Below are 20,090 nucleotides of genomic sequence, written 5' to 3'. Positions count from 1 at the left end.
ATTTCAACAGGGAAAGACAAACACAAATTAGGACGCCGAGCCCCCTAATCAGGACCGGACCCAATGAAAAATCACGACAGGATGTGCTTGTCTCGCGAAAAAAAATCGACGATTTCGGAAAACACATCCCTACAGACAATAGCCCGTGTTGCTTACGTAGATGGACGAGCAAATAAAGATATTTACAACCGTCGACGGGAATGTTTAGGTACGGATTGCTATTGATGACGAAAGCACTTTCTCTTAATTAATTTTTCTCGACGAAATAAACTAACATTTTTTTTTGGAAAATCCTTTCGAATTTGTTGATTTTTTGCTAACGCTATTCGGTACCCTTTTACAGACATGTGTATATCGACCAGCTTAATTTGTTAATAATTACAAACGTTGCATTTTCAATTGTTTTGATTCTTTTGATTCTTTCCTTTGAGCAATGTTTGACCAATTTAGAGACCAAAATTTGGAACGAGGCCACTTGCTTTGAATCACGCCGTGTTGGAGTAGGACTTCGTGTTTTTTTTTTTATCGTGGGAAAGTATTTGACGTTGGACCCCTGAATTGGCGTTTAATATTACAAAAATAGCATTCTACACGTGTTTTGCGCTTTTGTAACCTTTTTTTATTTTACAAAGGGCAAATGAAAATTGTCTACACTGAGTAATTTTTTTTTTTTGGAGGAGGGGCTGGAGTCTACACTAAGGTTGAAAAATATACGTTCGCTGTCCAAATCCTAAAAAAAAAATCGCGAGTTCAAACCTCAAACATTAATACCACGACTTTTCACACGAACTTAAAAATCCACCAACTTTTACTTGATAGAAAAAAGATACATTTTTATCCATGCGAGCTCATGCGGCAGACGATGACACCGTTAACGGTGCTGACGTGCACAACACGACTTTAAGAGCTAAAAGTAGTTTGCGCGAGTTGTGTATTTTGAAGTTTTTACATCGGGTAAAATTAAGATAATTTACCGCAATATAACGTGTTTTGTGAATAACCGCTCTCAAGAGATCTGGCCATATGAAATTACGCCATGCCGAAATTCATACATACGAAATTTAACCTCTCGACCTTATGCTACATCGATTGCTGAATTAAGCGGCTAAGATGATCAAATTCGGTTTGATAAAGAAGAAACTCATGAGGCCTTAATCGCTCCTTTCCTTATGGCATGCAAATCCAAGTCCAAACTTTAAGCAATTTCATCTTTTTTACATTCACGATAGAAATCCAAGTACAATCTAATTGAACATTATTCCGGAAATTAACCAATTTCTTCTCATAATTCATTCATCTCTCTCTCTCTCTCTCTCAGAACTAGCTCATTTAATTAGCAACATTATTGTGATAATTAGCAGTTCATCTTTAATTCATTCATTCATCTTTTTTTTTTTTTAAATCATTCATATTTCTCTCTCTCTCTCAGAACTACCAGCTCATTTAATTAGCACGCATTCGCGGATACGGTGGGTTCCCGAGAAATGTGAAAGGCCGTTTTGATTGATCGCTAGGAATGAAATCTTGATGGGGACGTGAAGCTACTCCTGGTAAGCCGTCCACGACATTTCAATGCGCACCCAAATGCACGTTCAACAGCAATCAAAGATGCACGTCATCATCTCGATGCGGGAAAACTTAAAAAAAAAAAAATTCATAAATTTATTACATTTAACGTCTATATCAATTTTATCATAAATATTTTAATTAAGTCAATTTAGTCATAATCTTTTTGTATTTGTGCCAATTAAGAGCATTTTGCCAATTTTGCCCGGAAATCGCTTACAAAGACGCCGACTGTCCTGCGTGGCATGACCGGCACTGATATGAATGATTTTTAGTAATTTTTTTAATTCAATTTGGCCGATGGGGGTCGCAGCTGAAAATAATAAAAAAGAAAGAAAAAATGAAAAATAATAAAAAAAGAAAAATTCAAAAAATACTACAATATGATTAAAAATGTCTGAGCGTCGACCGTTCCACGTAGGAAGACTAATATCCACGTGAGCGATTTCCGGCGAAAATTGACCGGATGGACTCAATTGTCACAAAAGGAAAAGATTTGGGACTATTAAATTGGTCTAATTGAGAGGTTTAGGACTAAATTTGTACAAATGCAATGAATTTATGACTTTTTTTTTATACTTTCCCCTCTCGACGAGTATATAGCCCCCGTTAGCAAATGATCGGGAGCTTGATTTCCCGAGATAGGCTTTGGTATTCCTTGGTCGATTCAATAATTCCTTATAGATGCACGCAAATCGTTACGGGAAATCACTTAACAGCACTCGATCGCTCGCCTACTTAGCTATATCAAGAATTCCTCCCCGTGCGAGAACTTTGTTCTAGGGATACCGATCTCGACGGACGTATCTCAATATTCAAAAAACGTCCCCATCCCGTTTTGGCATCGAAAGGAGAGGCCGCATCATACGTCATTCGTCGTTCCGGTAGGTAAAAGGAAGCCATCGCGTGAACCCGATTGGGTACGAGGATCGCATACATTTTTTGGAAAAAAAATTAAACAGAAAAGGACTCTTCTGTTTTTTTTTCCTCTTTTGTCGTGAGAAAGGGACTTTAACATATGGATCGTACGTTAAATCAGCTAATTGCATCCGGGGTGTGGCGTTGTTAGATGGTCTGATTTGCACGCTTCGAATCTCGATCACGAAAAAACAATAAATGAATAAACAAAAATAATTATTTTAACGGGGGTGGGTGGGACCGAGGGCAGAATTTCCAAGTCAGGCCAAGCCTATGTGGGGGGCGTTCCCACCTCCCACCTAACCCGCTCCTCCTCCTTCCCTCCCTCCCTGCCAAACCGGTGCAGCACTTTCTCTCTCTACACGCAGAACACAGTGGGAGCGAGCGAACGAGCGAGTCAGCGACAGGCGAGCCGTCGTCGCTAATGGTCGGTCGTCCATGGCACGCCACGGCCAAACGAACAGCAACCACCCACCCCCCCCACCCGCCCCTCACCCTGTGTGCGATCTAACTAACACCACTCGCCACGTGAACACCTCTCTCTCTCTCTCTCTCTCTCTCTCTCTCTCTCTCTCTCTCTCTTTCTAGCGGGTAGCTTTCCTCTCCTCCATTTAAATCTGTCCCCTCCATTTCCCTCCCCTCCCCCCTCCTTGCATTTCTCTCTCTCCTCCTCCCCCTCCTCCTCCGCCGCCGCATTCCCCCTCCGCCTCCGCCGCCGCCGCCGCCGCCGCGGCGTCGACTTGTCGGGCCGAGCTGAGCTCCCGCGCCATCCAGGTTCGCGCCGCCGCCATTGCCTTGGCTTCTTCCTCGTTTCCGAATCGGCGGTTTCGTCGGGCGTGGCTCGATCCTGCCCCCCTTTTTTTCTTTCGAGTTAGATCCGCCCGAGAAAGTTCGGTTTCGGGTCGGCCCTCGCGCGTCTCGATCCGTTCGTCGGTGCTCCCGAGGTCGCGATGCTCTTCTGCTCCGTGGTTTTTTTTTTTTGTTTTTTGGCGCCGGAGGGACGGTGCTGATTTGCGCGTGTGGGGGTTGGTTTTGCGTGTTGTGCCTGAATTGTGGCGCGATCTGCTTCGGTTGGGATGTAGGATGTTAGGTGATCGGTCCTGCTGCTTGTTCTGCTGCGGCTGGAATCATGTTCGTTCGTTGCAACTTGGCGACTGTTGCTGAGAGATCCCTGTTGCGTGAGAGCGAGTCTTGATGTGATCTCCCCCTCTTCGTGACTTTGATGAAGGATCGTCAGCGTTCACACCGAGTCCCTTCTTCTTCTTTTTTGGGTCCTATCGATTTGTGGTTCGGATGATTTGATGGACGACTGGGTTTGGGACTGCGATTCATGCCATTGTGTAATCATCATTGTGTTGCTTATTTGGGATAGTCACTGTTTAGTTGTAGATTAAACAATCGATTTATTGAATAGAGAGGTGTAGTCCCGGTTGAAATTCGAGTTAATTTATGTCATGGGTTTCATGTTTTTCATCTTTTGCGTGGTTGTTGACCCAACGGTCTCTTTTTTTCATTTCTATAGTAGAAGTTGTCCTTTATTGTTTTTTTTTTTTTGTGTGTGTTCCCTTTAAGATAAGATGTGTGGACTATTATGGACACACTGTATGTCCTAATGTACCACCTAATTAGCTGCAATTGCATTTGCAGGGTCCTATAGTAGTTGTAGGGAAGTTTGGTTTTGAGATTGATAAGGCTCATCTTTTCACATAAGTTAGCAAAATGGCGCAAATTTTGAGTTACACCATACAACTGATGTTAAGAATGGCTGTTTACATGCTTCTAGGTAGATACATCATACTCGGCTTTCCAAATGAAGGGTTCCGAGATCTTTGGGCTTCCGTGTGCTTTGTTCTTTCATGTAGTATTACGCTGATGGAGCCTATGATGCGGCACTTTAGATTTGTTATTGAGACTTGTTCCTTTGGTCATGCAGGTTTTTGGTAATTCTTCATCATGGCCACTGGACAACTATTCTCCCGCACCACGCAAGCTCTATTCTATAACTACAAGCAACTCCCAATCCAGCGGATGCTTGATTTTGACTTCCTTTGTGGTGTGTAGGACAATTCGGGCCACTGCAATCCATGTGTTTCTTTCCTTAATATGCTTGCTGGGATCTTCTTTTCAATGGCAGTCATTAATGTTACTCCAACTTTCCTGTTTTGTGTAGGGCGGGAAACACCATCGGTTGCAGGTATCATCAACCCTGGTTCTGAGGGATTTCAAAAGCTCTTCTTTGGCCAGGAGGAAATTGCTATCCCAGTTCATTCAACGTACATCATTCACATCTTATTTATTCTTCTCCACCACTCTTAGATTTTAAAGCTAATCAAACAGTGAGCTGAATTTTGCTTCTGATTGGTGGCTAACTTGCTACAAAGTGCTCTGTTAATTATACCTATCATAAATGATGGAGGGAAATTATCTTTCTTTCTTTTTTTCTTTTTTTTTAAATCTCTTGCGGTGACTTGCTTTTGCAATAAAGTTAACCCATGAATACATTTTTTAGAAGGATAGGAGACAACAGCAGTAACTACTATTATTAAGACTTGAAATGCCACTTGATTCTCGCAAAAAAACAAAACAGGGAATAAAAAGGAATTCCATGCCCTGTGATCTATTGACAGCATCACTGATTTTCATTAGCCTAGTGGCTAGGTGATGTGGAAGTTCTACATCTACTCTTAGTATGCTGCAGATAGTGCAACAGTAACTTCCTGTTTCATTGGACACTAGCACAACTATAGCAGTTTAGTATGGTCGAGTTCTATCTATGTTTTCCCCAGTTTGGGATTCTTGGAGCAACTTGCAGTTTAAGGGGTGATTGCACTTTCTGGAGTCTGCATCTTACAAGAATGTTATTACTCTTGCAGCACTGAAGCAGCGTGTGCGGCACATCCTACTGCTGATGTGTTCATCAACTTTGCTTCATTCAGAAGGCAAGTACTAAGTAGTAATTGACATTAACTTTGAATGCTAAAGTACTTGCCGTGGAATTCAATTTTTTTTTCTTTACAGTGCTGCTGCTTCATCTATGGCTGCTCTAAAACAGCCGACTATAAGAGTTGTAGCCATTATAGCTGAAGGTGTTCCAGAGTCAGACACCAAACAGCTAATTGCATATGCTCGTGCAAACAATAAGGTGAGGGGAATTCTAGCTATATATGAAGTGGAATCCGAAAGCATTGAGAGACGTTATTTTGCTATTCACCATAATTTTGCAAATAGTCAGTCAACTCAGCTTCTTATCCTGCTGGTATCGCAGGTTGTAATTGGCCCAGCTACTGTTGGAGGCATTCAAGCTGGTGCATTCAAGATTGGTGACACTGCTGGGACTCTTGACAACATTATTCATTGCAAGTTATACAGACCTGGATCCGTTGGTTTTGTCTCTAAGTCTGTACGTATTCTTGAAGTTCCTATGCTTTGATTCATGTTGTTGCAACGTTTGGCCCGACAACTGGAAAAGAGCTTTAAAACAAATTTTTGGATTGCTCTGACAAAGCTGCATTAAATTTGTTTCTTGATTGTGCATCTGGTCAGCTAGTTTGAGCACTGCCGTCGATTTGCAGTAATTTGTTGACTCTTTATTGCAGGGAGGCATGTCTAATGAACTTTACAACACTGTTGCCCGTGTCACTGATGGAATCTACGAAGGTATGCAGATATGCCTCTAATTTATGTTACACTTAACAATGTGGAAGAGTGCCAAGTTTACAATTGATTTATCTCTTTTCTTTTCTGTAGGTATTGCTATTGGAGGTGATGTCTTCCCGGGTTCTACTCTCTCTGACCATGTACTGAGGTTTAACAATATCCCTCAGGTATAGCAATATAGAGTTGTTTTTCTTGCTTACTTTGAATTGTTTGTGTAGTCTGAATTGTAAAGCAGTTTGGGTCATTTTTTTTTGTAAATACTTATAACAGATGATAGGGCAACTAGTGTTCTTTTGCTTTAAGATGCCTATTTAAAGTTCCATTACTGGTTAAGCAATCTTGTCATTCAAGAGCGTGTTCTCTGATCTGCTCTTTAATCTGTCTCAGGTCAAATTGATAGTTGTACTTGGGGAACTTGGTGGACGAGATGAGTACTCCCTAGTTGAAGCTCTAAAGCAGGGGAAAGTGACCAAACCAGTGGTGGCTTGGGTTAGTGGGACTTGTGCACGACTCTTCAAGTCAGAAGTGCAATTCGGTCATGCTGTAAGTGACTGCCTTCATTGCTCTTCATAATTTTTCAAGCCCAATAACTAAATCATAAAAGATTTAAGTGGTTCTTCCTTATTAATACCATCTTAGGGTGCAAAAAGCGGTGGTGAGATGGAATCGGCACAAGCAAAGAATCAAGCACTCAGGGAAGCGGGGGCGGTTGTTCCTACTTCATATGAAGCTTTGGAGACCGCAATCGAGGAAACCTTTGAGAAACTGGTAAGCATTGTTTTCAGTTTGCTGGGATGAGGCCACTGGTAGAACATGATACGGTGTCATCAAATGCATGTTGTCGACTCTTTAACACATGCAAAGAGCAGGCCACGTGGTTCTACTCCCACTTGGGCCCTACCCAATGATCGAGTCCTGATGCATATTTTATGATCCTTTCTTAGGTCGAAGAAGGAAAGATTTCACCTGTTAAGGAAGTCGCGCCTCCACAGATCCCTGAGGATCTTAACACAGCAATTAAGAGCGGGAAAGTTCGGGCTCCAACTCACATTATTTCAACCATCTCCGACGATAGAGGTAATCTTGCAGAAATGTAAATTGAAAGAAGTTTTGTACATGTTGATGGTGGAAGAATTCTGTTGTACTAAATTAATGCATTCGTCTTTTGCAGGGGAAGAGCCATGCTATGCTGGTGTACCAATGTCTTCTATTGTTGAACAGGGACTTGGTGTGGGTGACGTAATTTCTCTTTTGTGGTTCAAACGCAGTCTTCCTCGATATTGCACAAAGTTCATTGAGGTAGGTTTTGTTTGTCCTTTTATGGAGCCATTAAAATTGTTCTAAGATACTCGCAGGATTCAGTTTCTCTTCACTGTCCCGACTGTTATGCATTTTCAACTTCACAAATAACTAATCACTAGAGAAACAGACATCTTGTGTAAATAGTGCATCCTTTGACTAATACGTGTGAATTTGGGCAGATATGCATCATGTTGTGCGCTGACCATGGTCCATGTGTTTCTGGGGCCCACAACTCCATAGTCACAGCAAGAGCTGGAAAAGACCTTGTTTCGAGCCTTGTGTCGGGTGATTATTGGAGCCATCTTTTTTCTGTTTGCAGTAGGTCCTTGAGAAATGGCTTTTAAAAGTGCTAAATGATGAGCTTCTGTAACAGGTTTGCTAACAATTGGCCCTCGTTTCGGTGGGGCCATTGATGATGCTGCTCGATACTTCAAAGATGCTTATGACAGGGTAAGATGCATGTCTCATCAGGGTGCTGATGAAATGGTTTTTGAGCGCAGTCATATTTTGATGTTTCTGACTGAGTCTAATTTCACCTCTGTATCGTCAGGGTCTTACTCCATATGAGTTTGTTGAAGGCATGAAGAAAAAGGGCATTCGGGTTCCTGGAATTGGGCACAGGTATCTAGTTCTTATGGTTTGGTCTTCTATATTATTTCATGCTCGAATGTCTATTACAGATAAATTGACAATCTGAAATTGTTATATGCTTCCTTTGAATAAGGATCAAGAGAGGGGACAATAGGGATAAGAGAGTCGAGCTGCTACAAAGGTTTGCACGATCGAATTTCCCTTCCGTGAAGTACATGGAATATGCTGTTCAAGTTGAAACATACACCCTCTCAAAGTCGAATAATTTGGTCATGAATGTCGATGGTGCTATTGGTTCCCTCTTCTTGGATCTCCTTGCCGGAAGTGGAATGTTCACCAAGCAAGAGGTTGACGAGATTGTTGAGATAGGATATCTGAATGGGCTCTTTGTACTGGCACGATCCATTGGTTTGATCGGGTAAGCTAGATACATATTTACGATAATTCTCGTCTTGACCAGTATGCTATATGCTTACCGTCAATATACAGTTAAGTACTCACGTTTTTATGGGCCTGAAATCTCTGCTTGATCATCCTGCTTATTGAACTCCGTGCAGCTTTTGCTCAGTAAATGGGGTTGATAGTTTAGTTTTACTCTCAGAAACCAACTGCTGTTGCATACATAACTTGTTATTGACAAAAGAGTACAATTAAACACATTGGTCATATGAGAAGAAGAAGCAGGGATCAGTATGGTTTTAGTATTTGTAGCATCACACTGATTCATTAACTGAGGCTGTTGATTGAATCTTTCAGGCACACTTTCGACCAGAAGAGACTGAAGCAGCCTCTGTACCGCCATCCATGGGAAGATGTTCTCTACACCAAGTGAAGCCATAACGGCGATGGAGAGTTCCTCAAATTGTTGTCCTGAAGAAGTTTTCCTCGTGAAAGTGTTGCTTAGCTTTTAGATTATTGTTTGTAAGGAAACGGGACGGCCTGATGCTTTTGTTTCTGAGTTTTCAACGAGAAGTCTATCGAGAGAAAAAATTCTCTCGAATCATCTGTCGAGCCGCCCATGCTCGCTTTTGTCGTGTAAAAGAAGAGCTTCAAATTTCAATAAGAGTGTACATTTAGCCAAAACTCAGAAGAGCCAGTGTGGAACTAACGCAGCCTTTTGCACTTTTGGAACTAAAACACAGACAAATCTCCTAAAACAGGGATATTCCAACACGAGTCCGTACCACACCACCAGCCCAAAAAATCCAGCATCAGTCGTGTAATTGGACCGTTGGGCTTTGGATAAATGAAGAATCTCCGACCCACCAAAGATGAGTCGGTTCCGTAATGGATTTGACGTCGGTGTCTTTAACTTAACGTGACCTTTTTGCTTTTTCCCTTATTTCTTGGGTATTTCGATAATTTTATTTTACTTTGATTAAACGTCAAGCTCTGAATCTCGAGTATTTTTTTTTCTCTTTTTTATTAATGTGGGTGGAGAGGATAAATTAAAGTATGTTCCAGAAATGCTGTGGAGGAGGCCAGGACACATACGACCATAAACCTCGAAGCTTTTAAAAAAAACAATATATATGTGGTCAGCCCCAAAAGAGCCATAAATAAACATCACTTGCTCTTAATTTAATACAAGATAGATGCAGCAACAAAAGGAGAGCATATGCTGCACTTTCTTGTCTTCATCCAAATACGCGTGCGCGCACGTAATTCCCCATATATGCAACTTAGGTGTTATTCTCCCCGAAAGGTGAAAAGAGAACCAAGAAAAAATATATTAAAAAAGTAAAAGCTTGATAAAGAGATTCGTGAGTAGATAAAATACAAGAATCGCGGACTGAAAACTAGAGAAGAAAAGGGTCGATGGGTTTGTCCATTTTCCATCCCCCTTCGGCAGCTTTCTCTCAAATTTAGCAAAATGATAAACTAAAAGTAGGCTCAATTGAATAGAAGGGCAACAAGGATTCTCTCTCCATTTTATGGTAAAAGTGGAGCTAAGTAATCTTCAAACTGTTTCGCCCGAACTCTGGGATGTTAAGTGCAAGGGTATTCCCTGGAGTGAGGGAATAAAAACTGTCCCCCAACTAGGGGGACTGGGTGTGTGGGCACCGGTATGTTAAAATAAGGAATGCAGTTCTGTCAGCCCGCCAAGTGTATACACCTAGATAGGCGGGCCACCTCCAGTCAGAAGCTTGCTTCCCCTACTTCTGTGAGGTACCATCAGTAACCACCACCAATGATCCAAGGTAGACCATCGGTTACCGAGGGTCCTTCATGTCCATCCATTAGAAAATAAAGCGAATTTCCACCCCTGATCACTACCGATATGCTTTTCTGGCCAAAAAGAAATCCTTGAATTTAGGGTTAGCCTATAGTTTCCGGAATGCGCTATGATTTCCCAAGGCTTTTACTGTTAGATCAAAATGTAATATATCCTACATTTTCAATAGATTTTGGCTTACACGATTGAGATTTGTTATGTTTCAATCCAACCGTGAAAGTTCTCGAAAGACACGGTGCCTTTCGAGACCGTAAAATCAGCCGTTAGATTGATGATGATGTCTAGATAAAAGAGCGTTTTTTGTGCAGCTATATTTGACCAAGTTCAACTCTATCCATTGGAGTTAGATGCATAAAAGCTTTGTCTTATCTACATACGAACTATATGCCAGCATTACTTATCTGTTCTCTTTTTTATCACATGATGAATTGAGAGAGGAAATTAGGTCACGTTTCATCATGTGAAAGGAAATTAAGTCATGCTTGTTTATGCTTCAGCAATGTAAAAAAGCTTCTTCACTTTGCTTTGCCAATCAAAACTTTTAATTTTTTTAAAAAAAAATTTAAAAAATTATGAAAAATCTTTTTTTTGCTGGAACTATGAAAAAACTTATACGTGGATGGACGTGTCAAAATTTATGCATTGTGAAATTTTGGGGTGTTACGAAATAATAAAAAAGGCAAAGTGCATTTATTGTAAGATTTGGATTAAGTATGATTGATTTTTACTTTTTAATTTTTGGTTAATCCGAATCTTGTGCTTCATGTACTGACTTTTTTTTTTTTACAATCGGAAGTATTTGAAAATTTCACAGAATGCAAATTTTGATGCGTAGGATCACATACAATTTTTTCGTGATATTTTTGGAATTCAAATAATAGTCTGATTTTTGGCTGGTGAGAAAAGGTAATTTGTACTTTTACGTTAGGAGAAACCGACAAGCTTCTTGAATTTGACGTGCTAGACTTTGTAATTACTTGTGGGCTATATCTTGTATCATTTTAGATTCAATTAGAAAGAAAAGAAAATTATGGAAAAAAAATATAATTGCCTCTGAGTCTTAAGATAATTCATCATCACAACTCACAAGGAAGAGCTTCCACTACATATAATTTGCACCATTTGCTTTGAAATTCCACATTAATTTCTCTCTCTATATATATTATATATTTCTTACTTTTCCCGGCCTATTTCCAATTTGATAAAATGCAAGCGATATCTTAAGTTCCCTCGAGGGGAAATTACAAACAAGGTCGTGATACCATGATCCTATATTGATTGCACAAGCTTAAATTTTTATTTATTTTATAGAAGTTGGTTTGGCACCGAACAAGTTTTACAGCGAATAATATTCATAAGTCAGGTAAAGCAATAATGTACTGGGAGGTCTTCTAATGTCCGAAACAACGCATAGAATGGATATCTTCTTAGAATTAGAGCGACCAAATAATGCCTCCTGAATATATAGTTTTAACACGAAAAAAAAAGAGAGAGTATGCTGATTGATGCAAAAACCAGTACAAAAGTAAATACATAAGAACATGAAGCTTTGTCAGTTTGCATCGACCTGTTGAATTTGTTTTCGCGTATCGATATCTCATGCTATCATTTCATTAGCTAAGCAATTGGTTCGGGATATAATATCGTCATCTCGACTCGATATAAAAATTATTTTCAACGAAGAAAATGAACTTACAAATATAGGAATTATGTTGATCGTGCATTCTATTTATATTTGAGGGATATTTATGTGAAAAAATGTGCCTTTTAAGTCTCGTGGTCGTGTTGACCAGCCCCGTGATTTGCCGTTCGATAACGTTGACAGCCGTAATTTGGCGCACGCACTTGTGTGGCCTCTCGAACCCAAAAAAGGCAAACCCCCCCCCCCCCCCCCCCCCTCAAAAGCGAAGACCGCCCCCCCGCACCACTCCCCATGGCGCCTCCCCTTTATCCCGCGACGGCCGCGCCGCCCCGTGCCGACCACGCGCCGGCCCGACCGGAGGAAACCGCCGCCGCCCCGGGCCGGGGCTCGCCACGCGCCGCGCGAGCGCGTGCGGGTGGGGGGGAGCATCTGCCCGCGCCACCATCCCTTTTTGGGGTAGTTAAAAAAAAGAAAGGGTTAACCTATGGTCTAAACAGTTCAAGATTCAGATGATGATGATGGCGATGAGTGACAGAGCAACGACAGCAGGAAGAAGCCTGGACCAAACCCCTCTGCAGAAGCAATAGAGATAGAGAGAGAGAGAGAAAGCTCATTGACCATTGGAAGTAGCCAATCTCCTCCTCTTCTTCTTCTTCTTCTATCGATTCTCTGCAGTTCGTTAGAGAGAGAGAGTGTGCGTCAATGGCGAATCGGTGCTTTCCATCGGCTGTAAGCGGTAGCTTGTGAGATATCTTCTAGAGAGACAGAGAGGGAGGGGGAGGGGGAGAGGGGTTCGTCTTTTGAGCTCGAGTTTTCAGGCTGCGGGATTGATGGAGTCGAGGGAGTAGGATGATCGTGCCCTAGAGCGGGGGTTGGGGGGGCTTTAGGCAGCGCGCGATCGAACTGGAATAAGCCGCCCTAGGAATGGAGAACCCCGCGGCGGAGGAGCTGCTCCGGAAGATCCAGGAGCTGGAGGCCGGCCAGGCTCACCTCAAGCACGAAATGTCGAGGCTCCGGATGTCCGGCGGGTCCGATCCCAGCAGGCCCGAGCACCGCGCCCGGCAGCGCTCCCACTCGGTGTCGCCCGAGCGGTCGGCCGCCCGGAGGCGGGCGGGGCTCGCGGCTCGCCCCGGGTGGAGGAAGGGCTCCGCTACTTTCGCGCACTCGTCGCCGTTGCAGAGGGAGAGCCGGAGTCTCGACGAGCCCCCGAATGTGGGAGGCGCGGAAGGCTTCATCGGCGGGCCTGCCAAGATGAATTTCACGGAAAGACAGTATTTGAACATTCTGCAGTCTATGGGGCAGGCTGTTCATATATTTGATCTCGGGGGTCGTATAATTTACTGGTGAGTTGCTCGAAATGTTTAGTTTGTTCTCTCATTTCTCCTGCGGTGGGATGTTCAGATAGTGGTTTAATTTGTGGATATGGAAAATACGATGGGGCTGCGAAATTTAGGTCAGATTTTGGTTTCTGCTAGGGGTTACTCAAAGAGTAGAGAAAGGTTAAATCTTCAGAACCTGTTTACTTTCTAGTGTTGTTCCTATTTAAGTGCTGAGAATGACCGGGCAATGTTGATTTTGCAGGAACCAAACTGCAGAAAGCCTATATGGTTATTGTGCATCAGAAGCCCTGGGACAGGATGCCATTGAGCTCCTAATTGATCCCCGAGACTTTGGAATAGCAAATAAGATTGTCAATCAGGCGATCATGGGAGAGAGATGGATGGGACAGATCCCTGTCAAGAATAAGTTGGGCGAAAGATTTTCAGCTGTTGCAACGAATACTCCATTTTATGACGACGATGGAACGCTGGTGGGTATCATATGCGTCTCAAGCGATTCGCGGCCCTTTCAGGAGCCAAGAACTGAAATGCCAGAAGTGAGGCACTCAGCAGCAGAGTCAAGCCTAAGCCGCCTGAAAATCACTGCTACAAACAAGCTTGGCCTTGATGCTCAGCAGCCTCTGCAAGTTGCAATTGCCTCTAAGATATCCAATTTGGTCAGTCTTTTTGCTTTAAATATCATATGGTTTGTTGCCATGTACCGCGAGTTTATTGTTGGAACCAAATTAACAGGCATCCAAGGTGAGCAACAAAGTGAAGTCGAGGATTCGGACTGGAGAGAATCATATCGATCGTGAGAATGAGAGTAGTGATACTCATCATTCTGATAATTGTCTCTCAGATGACAATAGGGAGGATGCAGCATCGAGTGGCGCAAGCACGCCCAGGGGAGATGTACCTCCTTCTTCTTTTGGTGTTCACTACCAAAAGGAGGAGAAGTCGCCAGGAAAACATGCTAAAGATTCTAGTGAAGAGAGTGAAAAACCGCCGATTCACAAGATCATTACATCCAAGGCAGAGGCATGGATTGGTAAAAGGGGGCTATCCTGGCCTTGGAAAGGCAATGAAAGGGAAGGATCAGAGGCCAGGATTGGAAGATCAGGTTTCGTATCATTGCAGAATGACCAAGAAAAGATAAGTCCTCCCATGGCTAATCTAGAAAATCAGACCAATGAAAATAACCGCACTGTCAATGAAGCATCAGGTTCATGGTCCTCATTTAATGTTAACAGCACGAGCAGTGCCAGTAGCTGTGGAAGCACAAGTAGTGGTGCTGTGAATAAGGTGGACATCGAAGCAGACTGTTTGGATTGTGAGATACTGTGGGAAGACTTGACAATTGGAGAACAAATTGGGCAAGGTAACCGTCTTTCAGGAAAGTAGTATGCTTTTCGCTTGTAGTTTTTCTTAAATTTTGGGTTTGGCTATTCATTATGCCAGTAGGACATAGGCCCTAAAATGAGTGCTATTGTTGCAAATCATGGATAGTTCTTGAAAAACCAGATCTTTTATTCTTTCATATTGATGTTTATATGTATATTCCTCGATAACTTTGCCGAGATGCACTGCAAATGCATCCGGTCTCAATAGATTATTCTCATGCAATGTAGTTTTTTCTTGCTTCTGAGATCATTTGGTCATATTTGTTTCCCTGTGTTTGCGAATTTTAATAAACTCTACTTTCTTAGTATTCATTCTGATGTTTAGTCTGCTGTTCCTCCTCTCTCAGGTTCTTGTGGAACTGTCTATCACGCTCTGTGGTACGGATCAGTATGTTCTTCTACTCTCCTTAGTTTTAGTTTAACAGAGTGATGCATAATATCCAAAATATTTTATCTTTGCCTTGAATCATTGGGTTTAGACATTACTTTGGTGTCATGATGTAAAGTGCATATACCTGACTTCATGGTATACATATTTTTTTATCTCACTCCTCTGGCAATGTTTGGCTATCTCTTATGCTATTCAATTACAGACTTCAAGTTCTCTTTATAATATGTAATGCATGGTGGTTGGTGGAGTGAATTTTAGTCATGTTGCGGACATGTAACGCAGGAGAGAAATGTGTCATCTGTCTGGACAGTAGGTATTATTCTGTGTTTTGCTAGGAGTGGCATGATAAATGTGGCACAAATTCTTGTTCAGGAGAAGTGGAAAGAAAGGAGAGAAGTCTTGTACAGATGTCTTAATTTGTTATTTGCAATCACCTGGTGCTGTAATTGACTTTGTGAGATCATGTTGTTCCCATTTATGACTAAATGACGTGGGTAACTTTAGTTGGTAGGTTCTGCTATGTTTTACTTATTTTGCTAAATGAGAGATTTAGTGCAATGCATTTGGCTTCTTACTTTATCTCACTGTTTGGTATAGACCTATGCGATTTCCTGTTGATGATTTTTTTTGGATTTTAACTTTCTCTGCATTCAATCCAATTGCAGGACGTGGCAGTGAAGGTATTCTCGATGCAAGAATATTCAAAAGAACTGATATGTTCCTTTAAGAAAGAGGTCTGTTTTCTTTTTTGTTTTACTACGTCTCATAAGTTCTCTTTGTTTTTAGTATTATTCAGCCAGAACATTCTGAAGGTCGCTTAGACCTTTTAATCTGAATAAGGCATCTCTCGTAGGACATGATATGCAAACTATGTCCTGCTCTTAGCCTGTCTGCTGGCCTTGACTTGTTAATTGACATCACTAAAACATTGTTATGGTAGTGATTAGTGATTGCTGGATGCAAGATGGCTAGTTTAATTTTGATAAGGGCCTTCCTTGACAGGTTGTAATGCCGGTTGATAATCTAGATCCAGATTGAGGCAGTGAGAGATGATAAGTTGGCCTTTTAGTTGATAATGAGCCCAAACAGTGATTTTTTATTACCCCAGGATGTGATGAGTCGACGTCGTGGTGCCAAATGACTGTCTATGGTGTCACTTGCCCCTACATCTTCTGATGGTTCTCTTTTACTGATAAGAACTACATAGTCAGATGGTTTAGCAAGAACATTCTGAAAACCAGTGTGATAAAGAGATGAAGTAAGAGTGACTAATATGTTAGAACTGCATGCATTTATCTCTATCTCTCTGCACTTGTATGACTAGCCCATATTTTGTTACTGTATAATATTTGTCAAGCCTTTTAATGAACAGAATTTTTGGTGCTTATTCTGTATCAGCTGGGATTTTTTCCTTAAACCACAGATATAGTTTATTGGTGACAGCTCTATTAGTGATGGCATTGGCAATTTTATTTCGAGTGTTGTTCCACTAATACAGTAATACAACTTTTCCAGTGCATGTGGTGATAGCAGGTTTTTATCTTTTTTTTTTGTTTGCCAATGGATTATGGATGTTTTACCTGGTACTTTCCATGCCTTGATCGATTGCATTATGATTAATTGTGGCGTGTTGGATAGATGTAGCAGTATGTGGGTCAACAAAAGGAAATATACCTTCTCATTTTACTCAAAATGAGGAACTTTTTCATAGGACTTTGCGATTGTTATATCCATGCCCTATCCCTCTGCATGCATAATACCGTGCAGATTTCTGAGAATCTCTTTTGATGTTACCACAATTTTTTTTTACTTTACATAAAGTACCGTTAATATGACAGTTTTTTTGTCCTTGCAGGTGCTTCTTATGAAAAGACTTCGGCACCCCAATGTTTTGCTTTTCATGGGAGCAGTAACTTCGCCTCAGCGCCTCTGCATAGTCACAGAGTTTCTTCCACGGTACTTTCTCGATGCTTTTGAAAATCAGGCTCTTTGATTATATGACACATCGTTATTAAAGTTTGTTGTAGTGTCTGGTTTATTGGTTTGTGGTGATTGTAATTTCTGTTGATATCCTGTCTCTATGGAGCTAACAGTTGTTACATGTGTTGATGCAGTGGAAGTTTGTTTCGCTTACTGCAGAGGAACACAACCAAGTTAGAATGGAGACGGCGTGTTCATATGGCTTTGGATGTGGTAAGTGTCTGCTTCTTATTCACGTAAATAAATTCATCCTCTTCTAGGTGCAGTGTTTTTCACCTGAATTTTTTTTTTCATCTGTTTCCCTGTCAGCGTTTGTTTTGCTCTTTTTCATATTGCCCTCATTTTGTTATTGTTGATATCTTTTGAATGTACATTTTACTTCTATACTAATAAAAATTTGAGACAATTGTCTTGAACCTTAGCATTCCTAACCTCCTGAGACTGCTTGGCCTGTGAACTTTTGGTCTTCAGAGTTCCTCAGCTATTTGAAATCTACTAATCTCTTGTATGTTATCTCGCTGCTTTTAACACGTGATTATCAAATTTGGTCCTTTTTCAGGCTAGAGGCATGAATTATCTGCATCATTACAATCCACCTATCATTCATCGTGATTTGAAGTCCTCGAATCTCTTAGTTGACAAGAATTGGAATGTGAAGGTTTGGCCACAATTTTTGATGTCCTCTTATGTACAGAGTTCTGTCCTTCTGTCCCATGATATATTCCTTTATTCAGATGCGATATACGGGTTTTGCTTATGAGCTCATTTATGATTTGCTAAAATTGTAAATTAGGTGGGTGATTTTGGTCTGTCGCGTCTGAAACATGAAGCGTATCTCACAACAAAAACAGGGAAGGGAACGGTACGGAAATTATACTTACCATTTTTTCAATAACTCTCATTAGTCATCATCTGTAACTTTACTCTTTAACTATCTGATATGATAATTCTTGGCTGACTTGACCTGCAATTTCTCTTTCTCTAGCCTCAATGGATGGCACCAGAAGTTCTCCGTAACGAAGCCTCAGACGAGAAGTATGTTTTTGTCTGTTAAATTTTACTTACAAGACTACTACGATCTAAAGATGGCTCTGGTATCCTAATTTACTTACAATATTTCTCTGCATCTCCAGATCTGATGTGTACAGTTATGGAGTGGTCTTATGGGAAATTGCCACCCAGAAGATCCCGTGGGATAATCTCAACGCGGTGCAGGTATTTTTTTCTTTTCCGTCACTGCATTCCTTTTCTTCTAAAAAATGGACCTTTAGTTTTTTAATCAGTAAGCAAGATCCACTAAAAATGGCATCGTGGCATCCCTTTGATTGGCTAGAATACATTGCATCTCGGATCTCTTTTTCACTTCTCTGTGGAGATGGACTTAGCAGGCTTTGTACCTTATGTCATCGAGCGACATTCCTTATGTGAACATGAAAGGGGAGTGAATGACTATGCCCGATCTGCTGTCTTTTTCTCTCCCTTTTGTTTCTATTAGGAATTACAATGACATCTATAATTCGAAAAGCTTTGAACAACGCTTTACTCAGGATACTTGCAGGTGATTGGTGCTGTGGGGTTTATGAACCAGCGGCTGGATATCCCTCATGATGTCGAGCCACAGTGGGCATCTATAATCGAGAGCTGTTGGCACAGGTGCTTATTCTCCTTGAGTGTTTATAGAGCCCTAAGTACACTAAACAGAAGCCTGGAGTCTGCAATTGATAATTCATTCATCTTGGGTAGAAAATGGAGAAGCATTTTTCTGGTCTCTAATGCAATAGAATTGGATATAGAACACGATGCTCCATCTCGATGAGCATTTTACATGTACCACTGTAGTTATGCAGTTTCATGACCTTTTTTTTTTTAGCACAAGTTGATTTCATTCAGGAGCTGTTCTTTTCTTTTGTGAGGAAAAAAAATTGTAAATTTGTCACAATTCGATACTGACGTGGGAACTGCATTTTCTCCTAACCAGTGATCCAAAGTGCCGACCGACGTTCCAGGAACTACTGGAAAGACTCAAAGATTTGCAGAGACAGAACGTACTTCAATTCCAGGCTTCCCGCTCCGCCGCCAGGGACAGCACTCAAAGGGAAACATGAAACATCCGGTGCTTCGAAAGGATTTGGCTATTCATTACAATGGCTAACGGTCCAAGCAGTCCTGGGCTATTCACCAGGAAGTTGATGTTGCCAACCAGGCTTGACCCACTTTGCCGCCTCCGGACCATGAAATTCCGGCAACCAGATTTTTGAGACCATTTTGAGAGAAAGGAATGATTGTCCTTCATATGAGCATTCATTGCAGGTGGATCTAGGATGACTGTGTCGCTGTTGTGCATTTACCAGAAGTCACGAAGGATCTTGTAGATATGTTGCAAGTAGAGGCTGAGCACATTAGGCATGTCATCCATTTGTTTGTGGTACATTTATAGGAAAACATTAGGTTCTCATAAAGCTGTACAAATCAAATCTGCTGTGACGGCTCTTAGTGGTGAAACAGAGAGATTTCCTCCGTGAAGACGGATTATCTGTTGGCTCTGTTATTGCTGAATTGCAAGGCAACCTGATTCACCGTGTGAACTCATCCCTGGTCAACCACACAAAGGAATGAACAAACGGCATGCCGCGATGTATTGAGATAAGTGCATTATAAGTCCTAAAATTTATCATGAAAATATAATTGAGTTTTAAAACTTTCAAAAAATGTAATCAATTTCTAAAACTTTTCAGGAAAATGTAACGGAGTCTTAAAATTTTCAAAAAGCGTAATCAATGGAAAGACTTAATTGGATCAATTTAACAAGTTTTAAGTTTTGATTGCACTTTTTAAAAATTTTAAGACTTAGCTGTACTTTCGTGACAAGTATCGAGACTTAATTGTACTTTCTAAAAATTTTAAGACTTGATTATACTTCCGTGACAAGTTTTAAAACTTTCAATGCACTTATTCCGTTAACTATCGCTTGCAATGGTAACACCGGTCACACACTACTGAGGCTCAAGGCAGATTCTGCCTCTATATCGACACTAGTCCAAGCTATTCACCTCATGGAAATACATCAATGAAGATACCTGTCCGA

At 41.3% G+C, this 20,090-nt stretch overlaps 2 protein-coding genes across 6 annotated transcripts; both read left to right on the top strand.

The window, feature by feature from the left end:
• The first annotated feature begins 3,141 nt into the window (after positions 1 to 3,141).
• Positions 3,142 to 9,117, top strand: LOC115692010 (ATP-citrate synthase beta chain protein 2). 2 transcript variants are annotated; one of them, XM_030618764.2, is made up of 17 exons: positions 3,142 to 3,258; positions 4,418 to 4,537; positions 4,655 to 4,757; positions 5,358 to 5,423; positions 5,503 to 5,626; positions 5,750 to 5,884; positions 6,081 to 6,141; positions 6,232 to 6,308; positions 6,529 to 6,684; positions 6,781 to 6,909; positions 7,086 to 7,218; positions 7,313 to 7,440; positions 7,623 to 7,728; positions 7,817 to 7,893; positions 7,994 to 8,064; positions 8,168 to 8,452; positions 8,791 to 9,117. In XM_030618764.2, exons 2-17 carry the CDS (start codon positions 4,438 to 4,440, stop codon positions 8,864 to 8,866), a joined length of 1,827 nt encoding a protein of 608 aa, XP_030474624.1. In that variant the 5' UTR covers positions 3,142 to 3,258; positions 4,418 to 4,437; the 3' UTR covers positions 8,867 to 9,117. The 2 variants fall into 2 exon arrangements, with proteins under 2 accessions (XP_030474624.1, XP_056168660.1); XM_056312685.1 differs by lacking the exon at positions 3,142 to 3,258 and adding an exon at positions 4,158 to 4,267.
• Positions 9,118 to 12,770: 3,653 nt separating this feature from the next.
• LOC115692019 (uncharacterized) lies at positions 12,771 to 19,590 on the top strand. 4 transcript variants are annotated; one of them, XR_008816799.1, is made up of 13 exons: positions 12,771 to 13,255; positions 13,494 to 13,908; positions 13,985 to 14,612; positions 14,982 to 15,022; positions 15,691 to 15,759; positions 16,881 to 16,981; positions 17,140 to 17,218; positions 17,565 to 17,693; positions 17,799 to 17,867; positions 17,991 to 18,040; positions 18,139 to 18,220; positions 18,553 to 18,658; positions 18,984 to 19,105. XR_008816799.1 is itself a non-coding variant. In XM_056312371.1 (13 exons), exons 1-13 carry the CDS (start codon positions 12,837 to 12,839, stop codon positions 19,108 to 19,110), a joined length of 2,304 nt encoding a protein of 767 aa, XP_056168346.1. In that variant the 5' UTR covers positions 12,773 to 12,836; the 3' UTR covers positions 19,111 to 19,590. The 4 variants fall into 4 exon arrangements, 3 of the variants coding, with proteins under 3 accessions (XP_056168347.1, XP_056168346.1, XP_030474633.1); XM_056312371.1 differs by having other exon boundaries at positions 12,773 to 13,255; positions 18,564 to 18,658; positions 18,984 to 19,590; XM_030618773.2 differs by having other exon boundaries at positions 12,774 to 13,255; positions 17,565 to 17,663; positions 18,564 to 18,658; positions 18,984 to 19,590.
• Positions 19,591 to 20,090: the final 500 nt, after the last annotated feature.

This window comes from Syzygium oleosum, unplaced genomic scaffold (assembly GCF_021117445.2).
Source record: "Syzygium oleosum isolate NSW1041296 unplaced genomic scaffold, Sole_v2.1 Sole_v2.06, whole genome shotgun sequence".
NCBI classification, from domain to species: Eukaryota; Viridiplantae; Streptophyta; class Magnoliopsida; order Myrtales; family Myrtaceae; genus Syzygium; species Syzygium oleosum.
Note: the sequence above shows the minus strand (reverse complement) of the source record. Positions and strands in the feature narration are given on the sequence as shown.

What these genes read in the sequence shown, in the direction of transcription:
- LOC115692010 (XM_030618764.2), top strand. Translation starts at nt 4,438, where the DNA reads ATGGCCACTGGACAACTATTCTCCCGCACCACGCAAGCTCTATTCTAT. An exon ending in ATGCTCGTGCAAACAATAAG is followed by an intron (nt 5,627 to 5,749) that starts GTGAGGGGAATT and finishes CTGGTATCGCAG; the next exon opens with GTTGTAATTGGCCCAGCTAC. An exon ending in AAGTGCAATTCGGTCATGCT is followed by an intron (nt 6,685 to 6,780) that starts GTAAGTGACTGC and finishes ATACCATCTTAG; the next exon opens with GGTGCAAAAAGCGGTGGTGA.
- LOC115692019 (XM_056312371.1), top strand. Translation starts at nt 12,837, where the DNA reads ATGGAGAACCCCGCGGCGGAGGAGCTGCTCCGGAAGATCCAGGAGCTG. An exon ending in ACGCTCTGTGGTACGGATCA is followed by an intron (nt 15,023 to 15,690) that starts GTATGTTCTTCT and finishes ATCCAATTGCAG; the next exon opens with GACGTGGCAGTGAAGGTATT. An exon ending in CAAAAACAGGGAAGGGAACG is followed by an intron (nt 17,868 to 17,990) that starts GTACGGAAATTA and finishes CTCTTTCTCTAG; the next exon opens with CCTCAATGGATGGCACCAGA.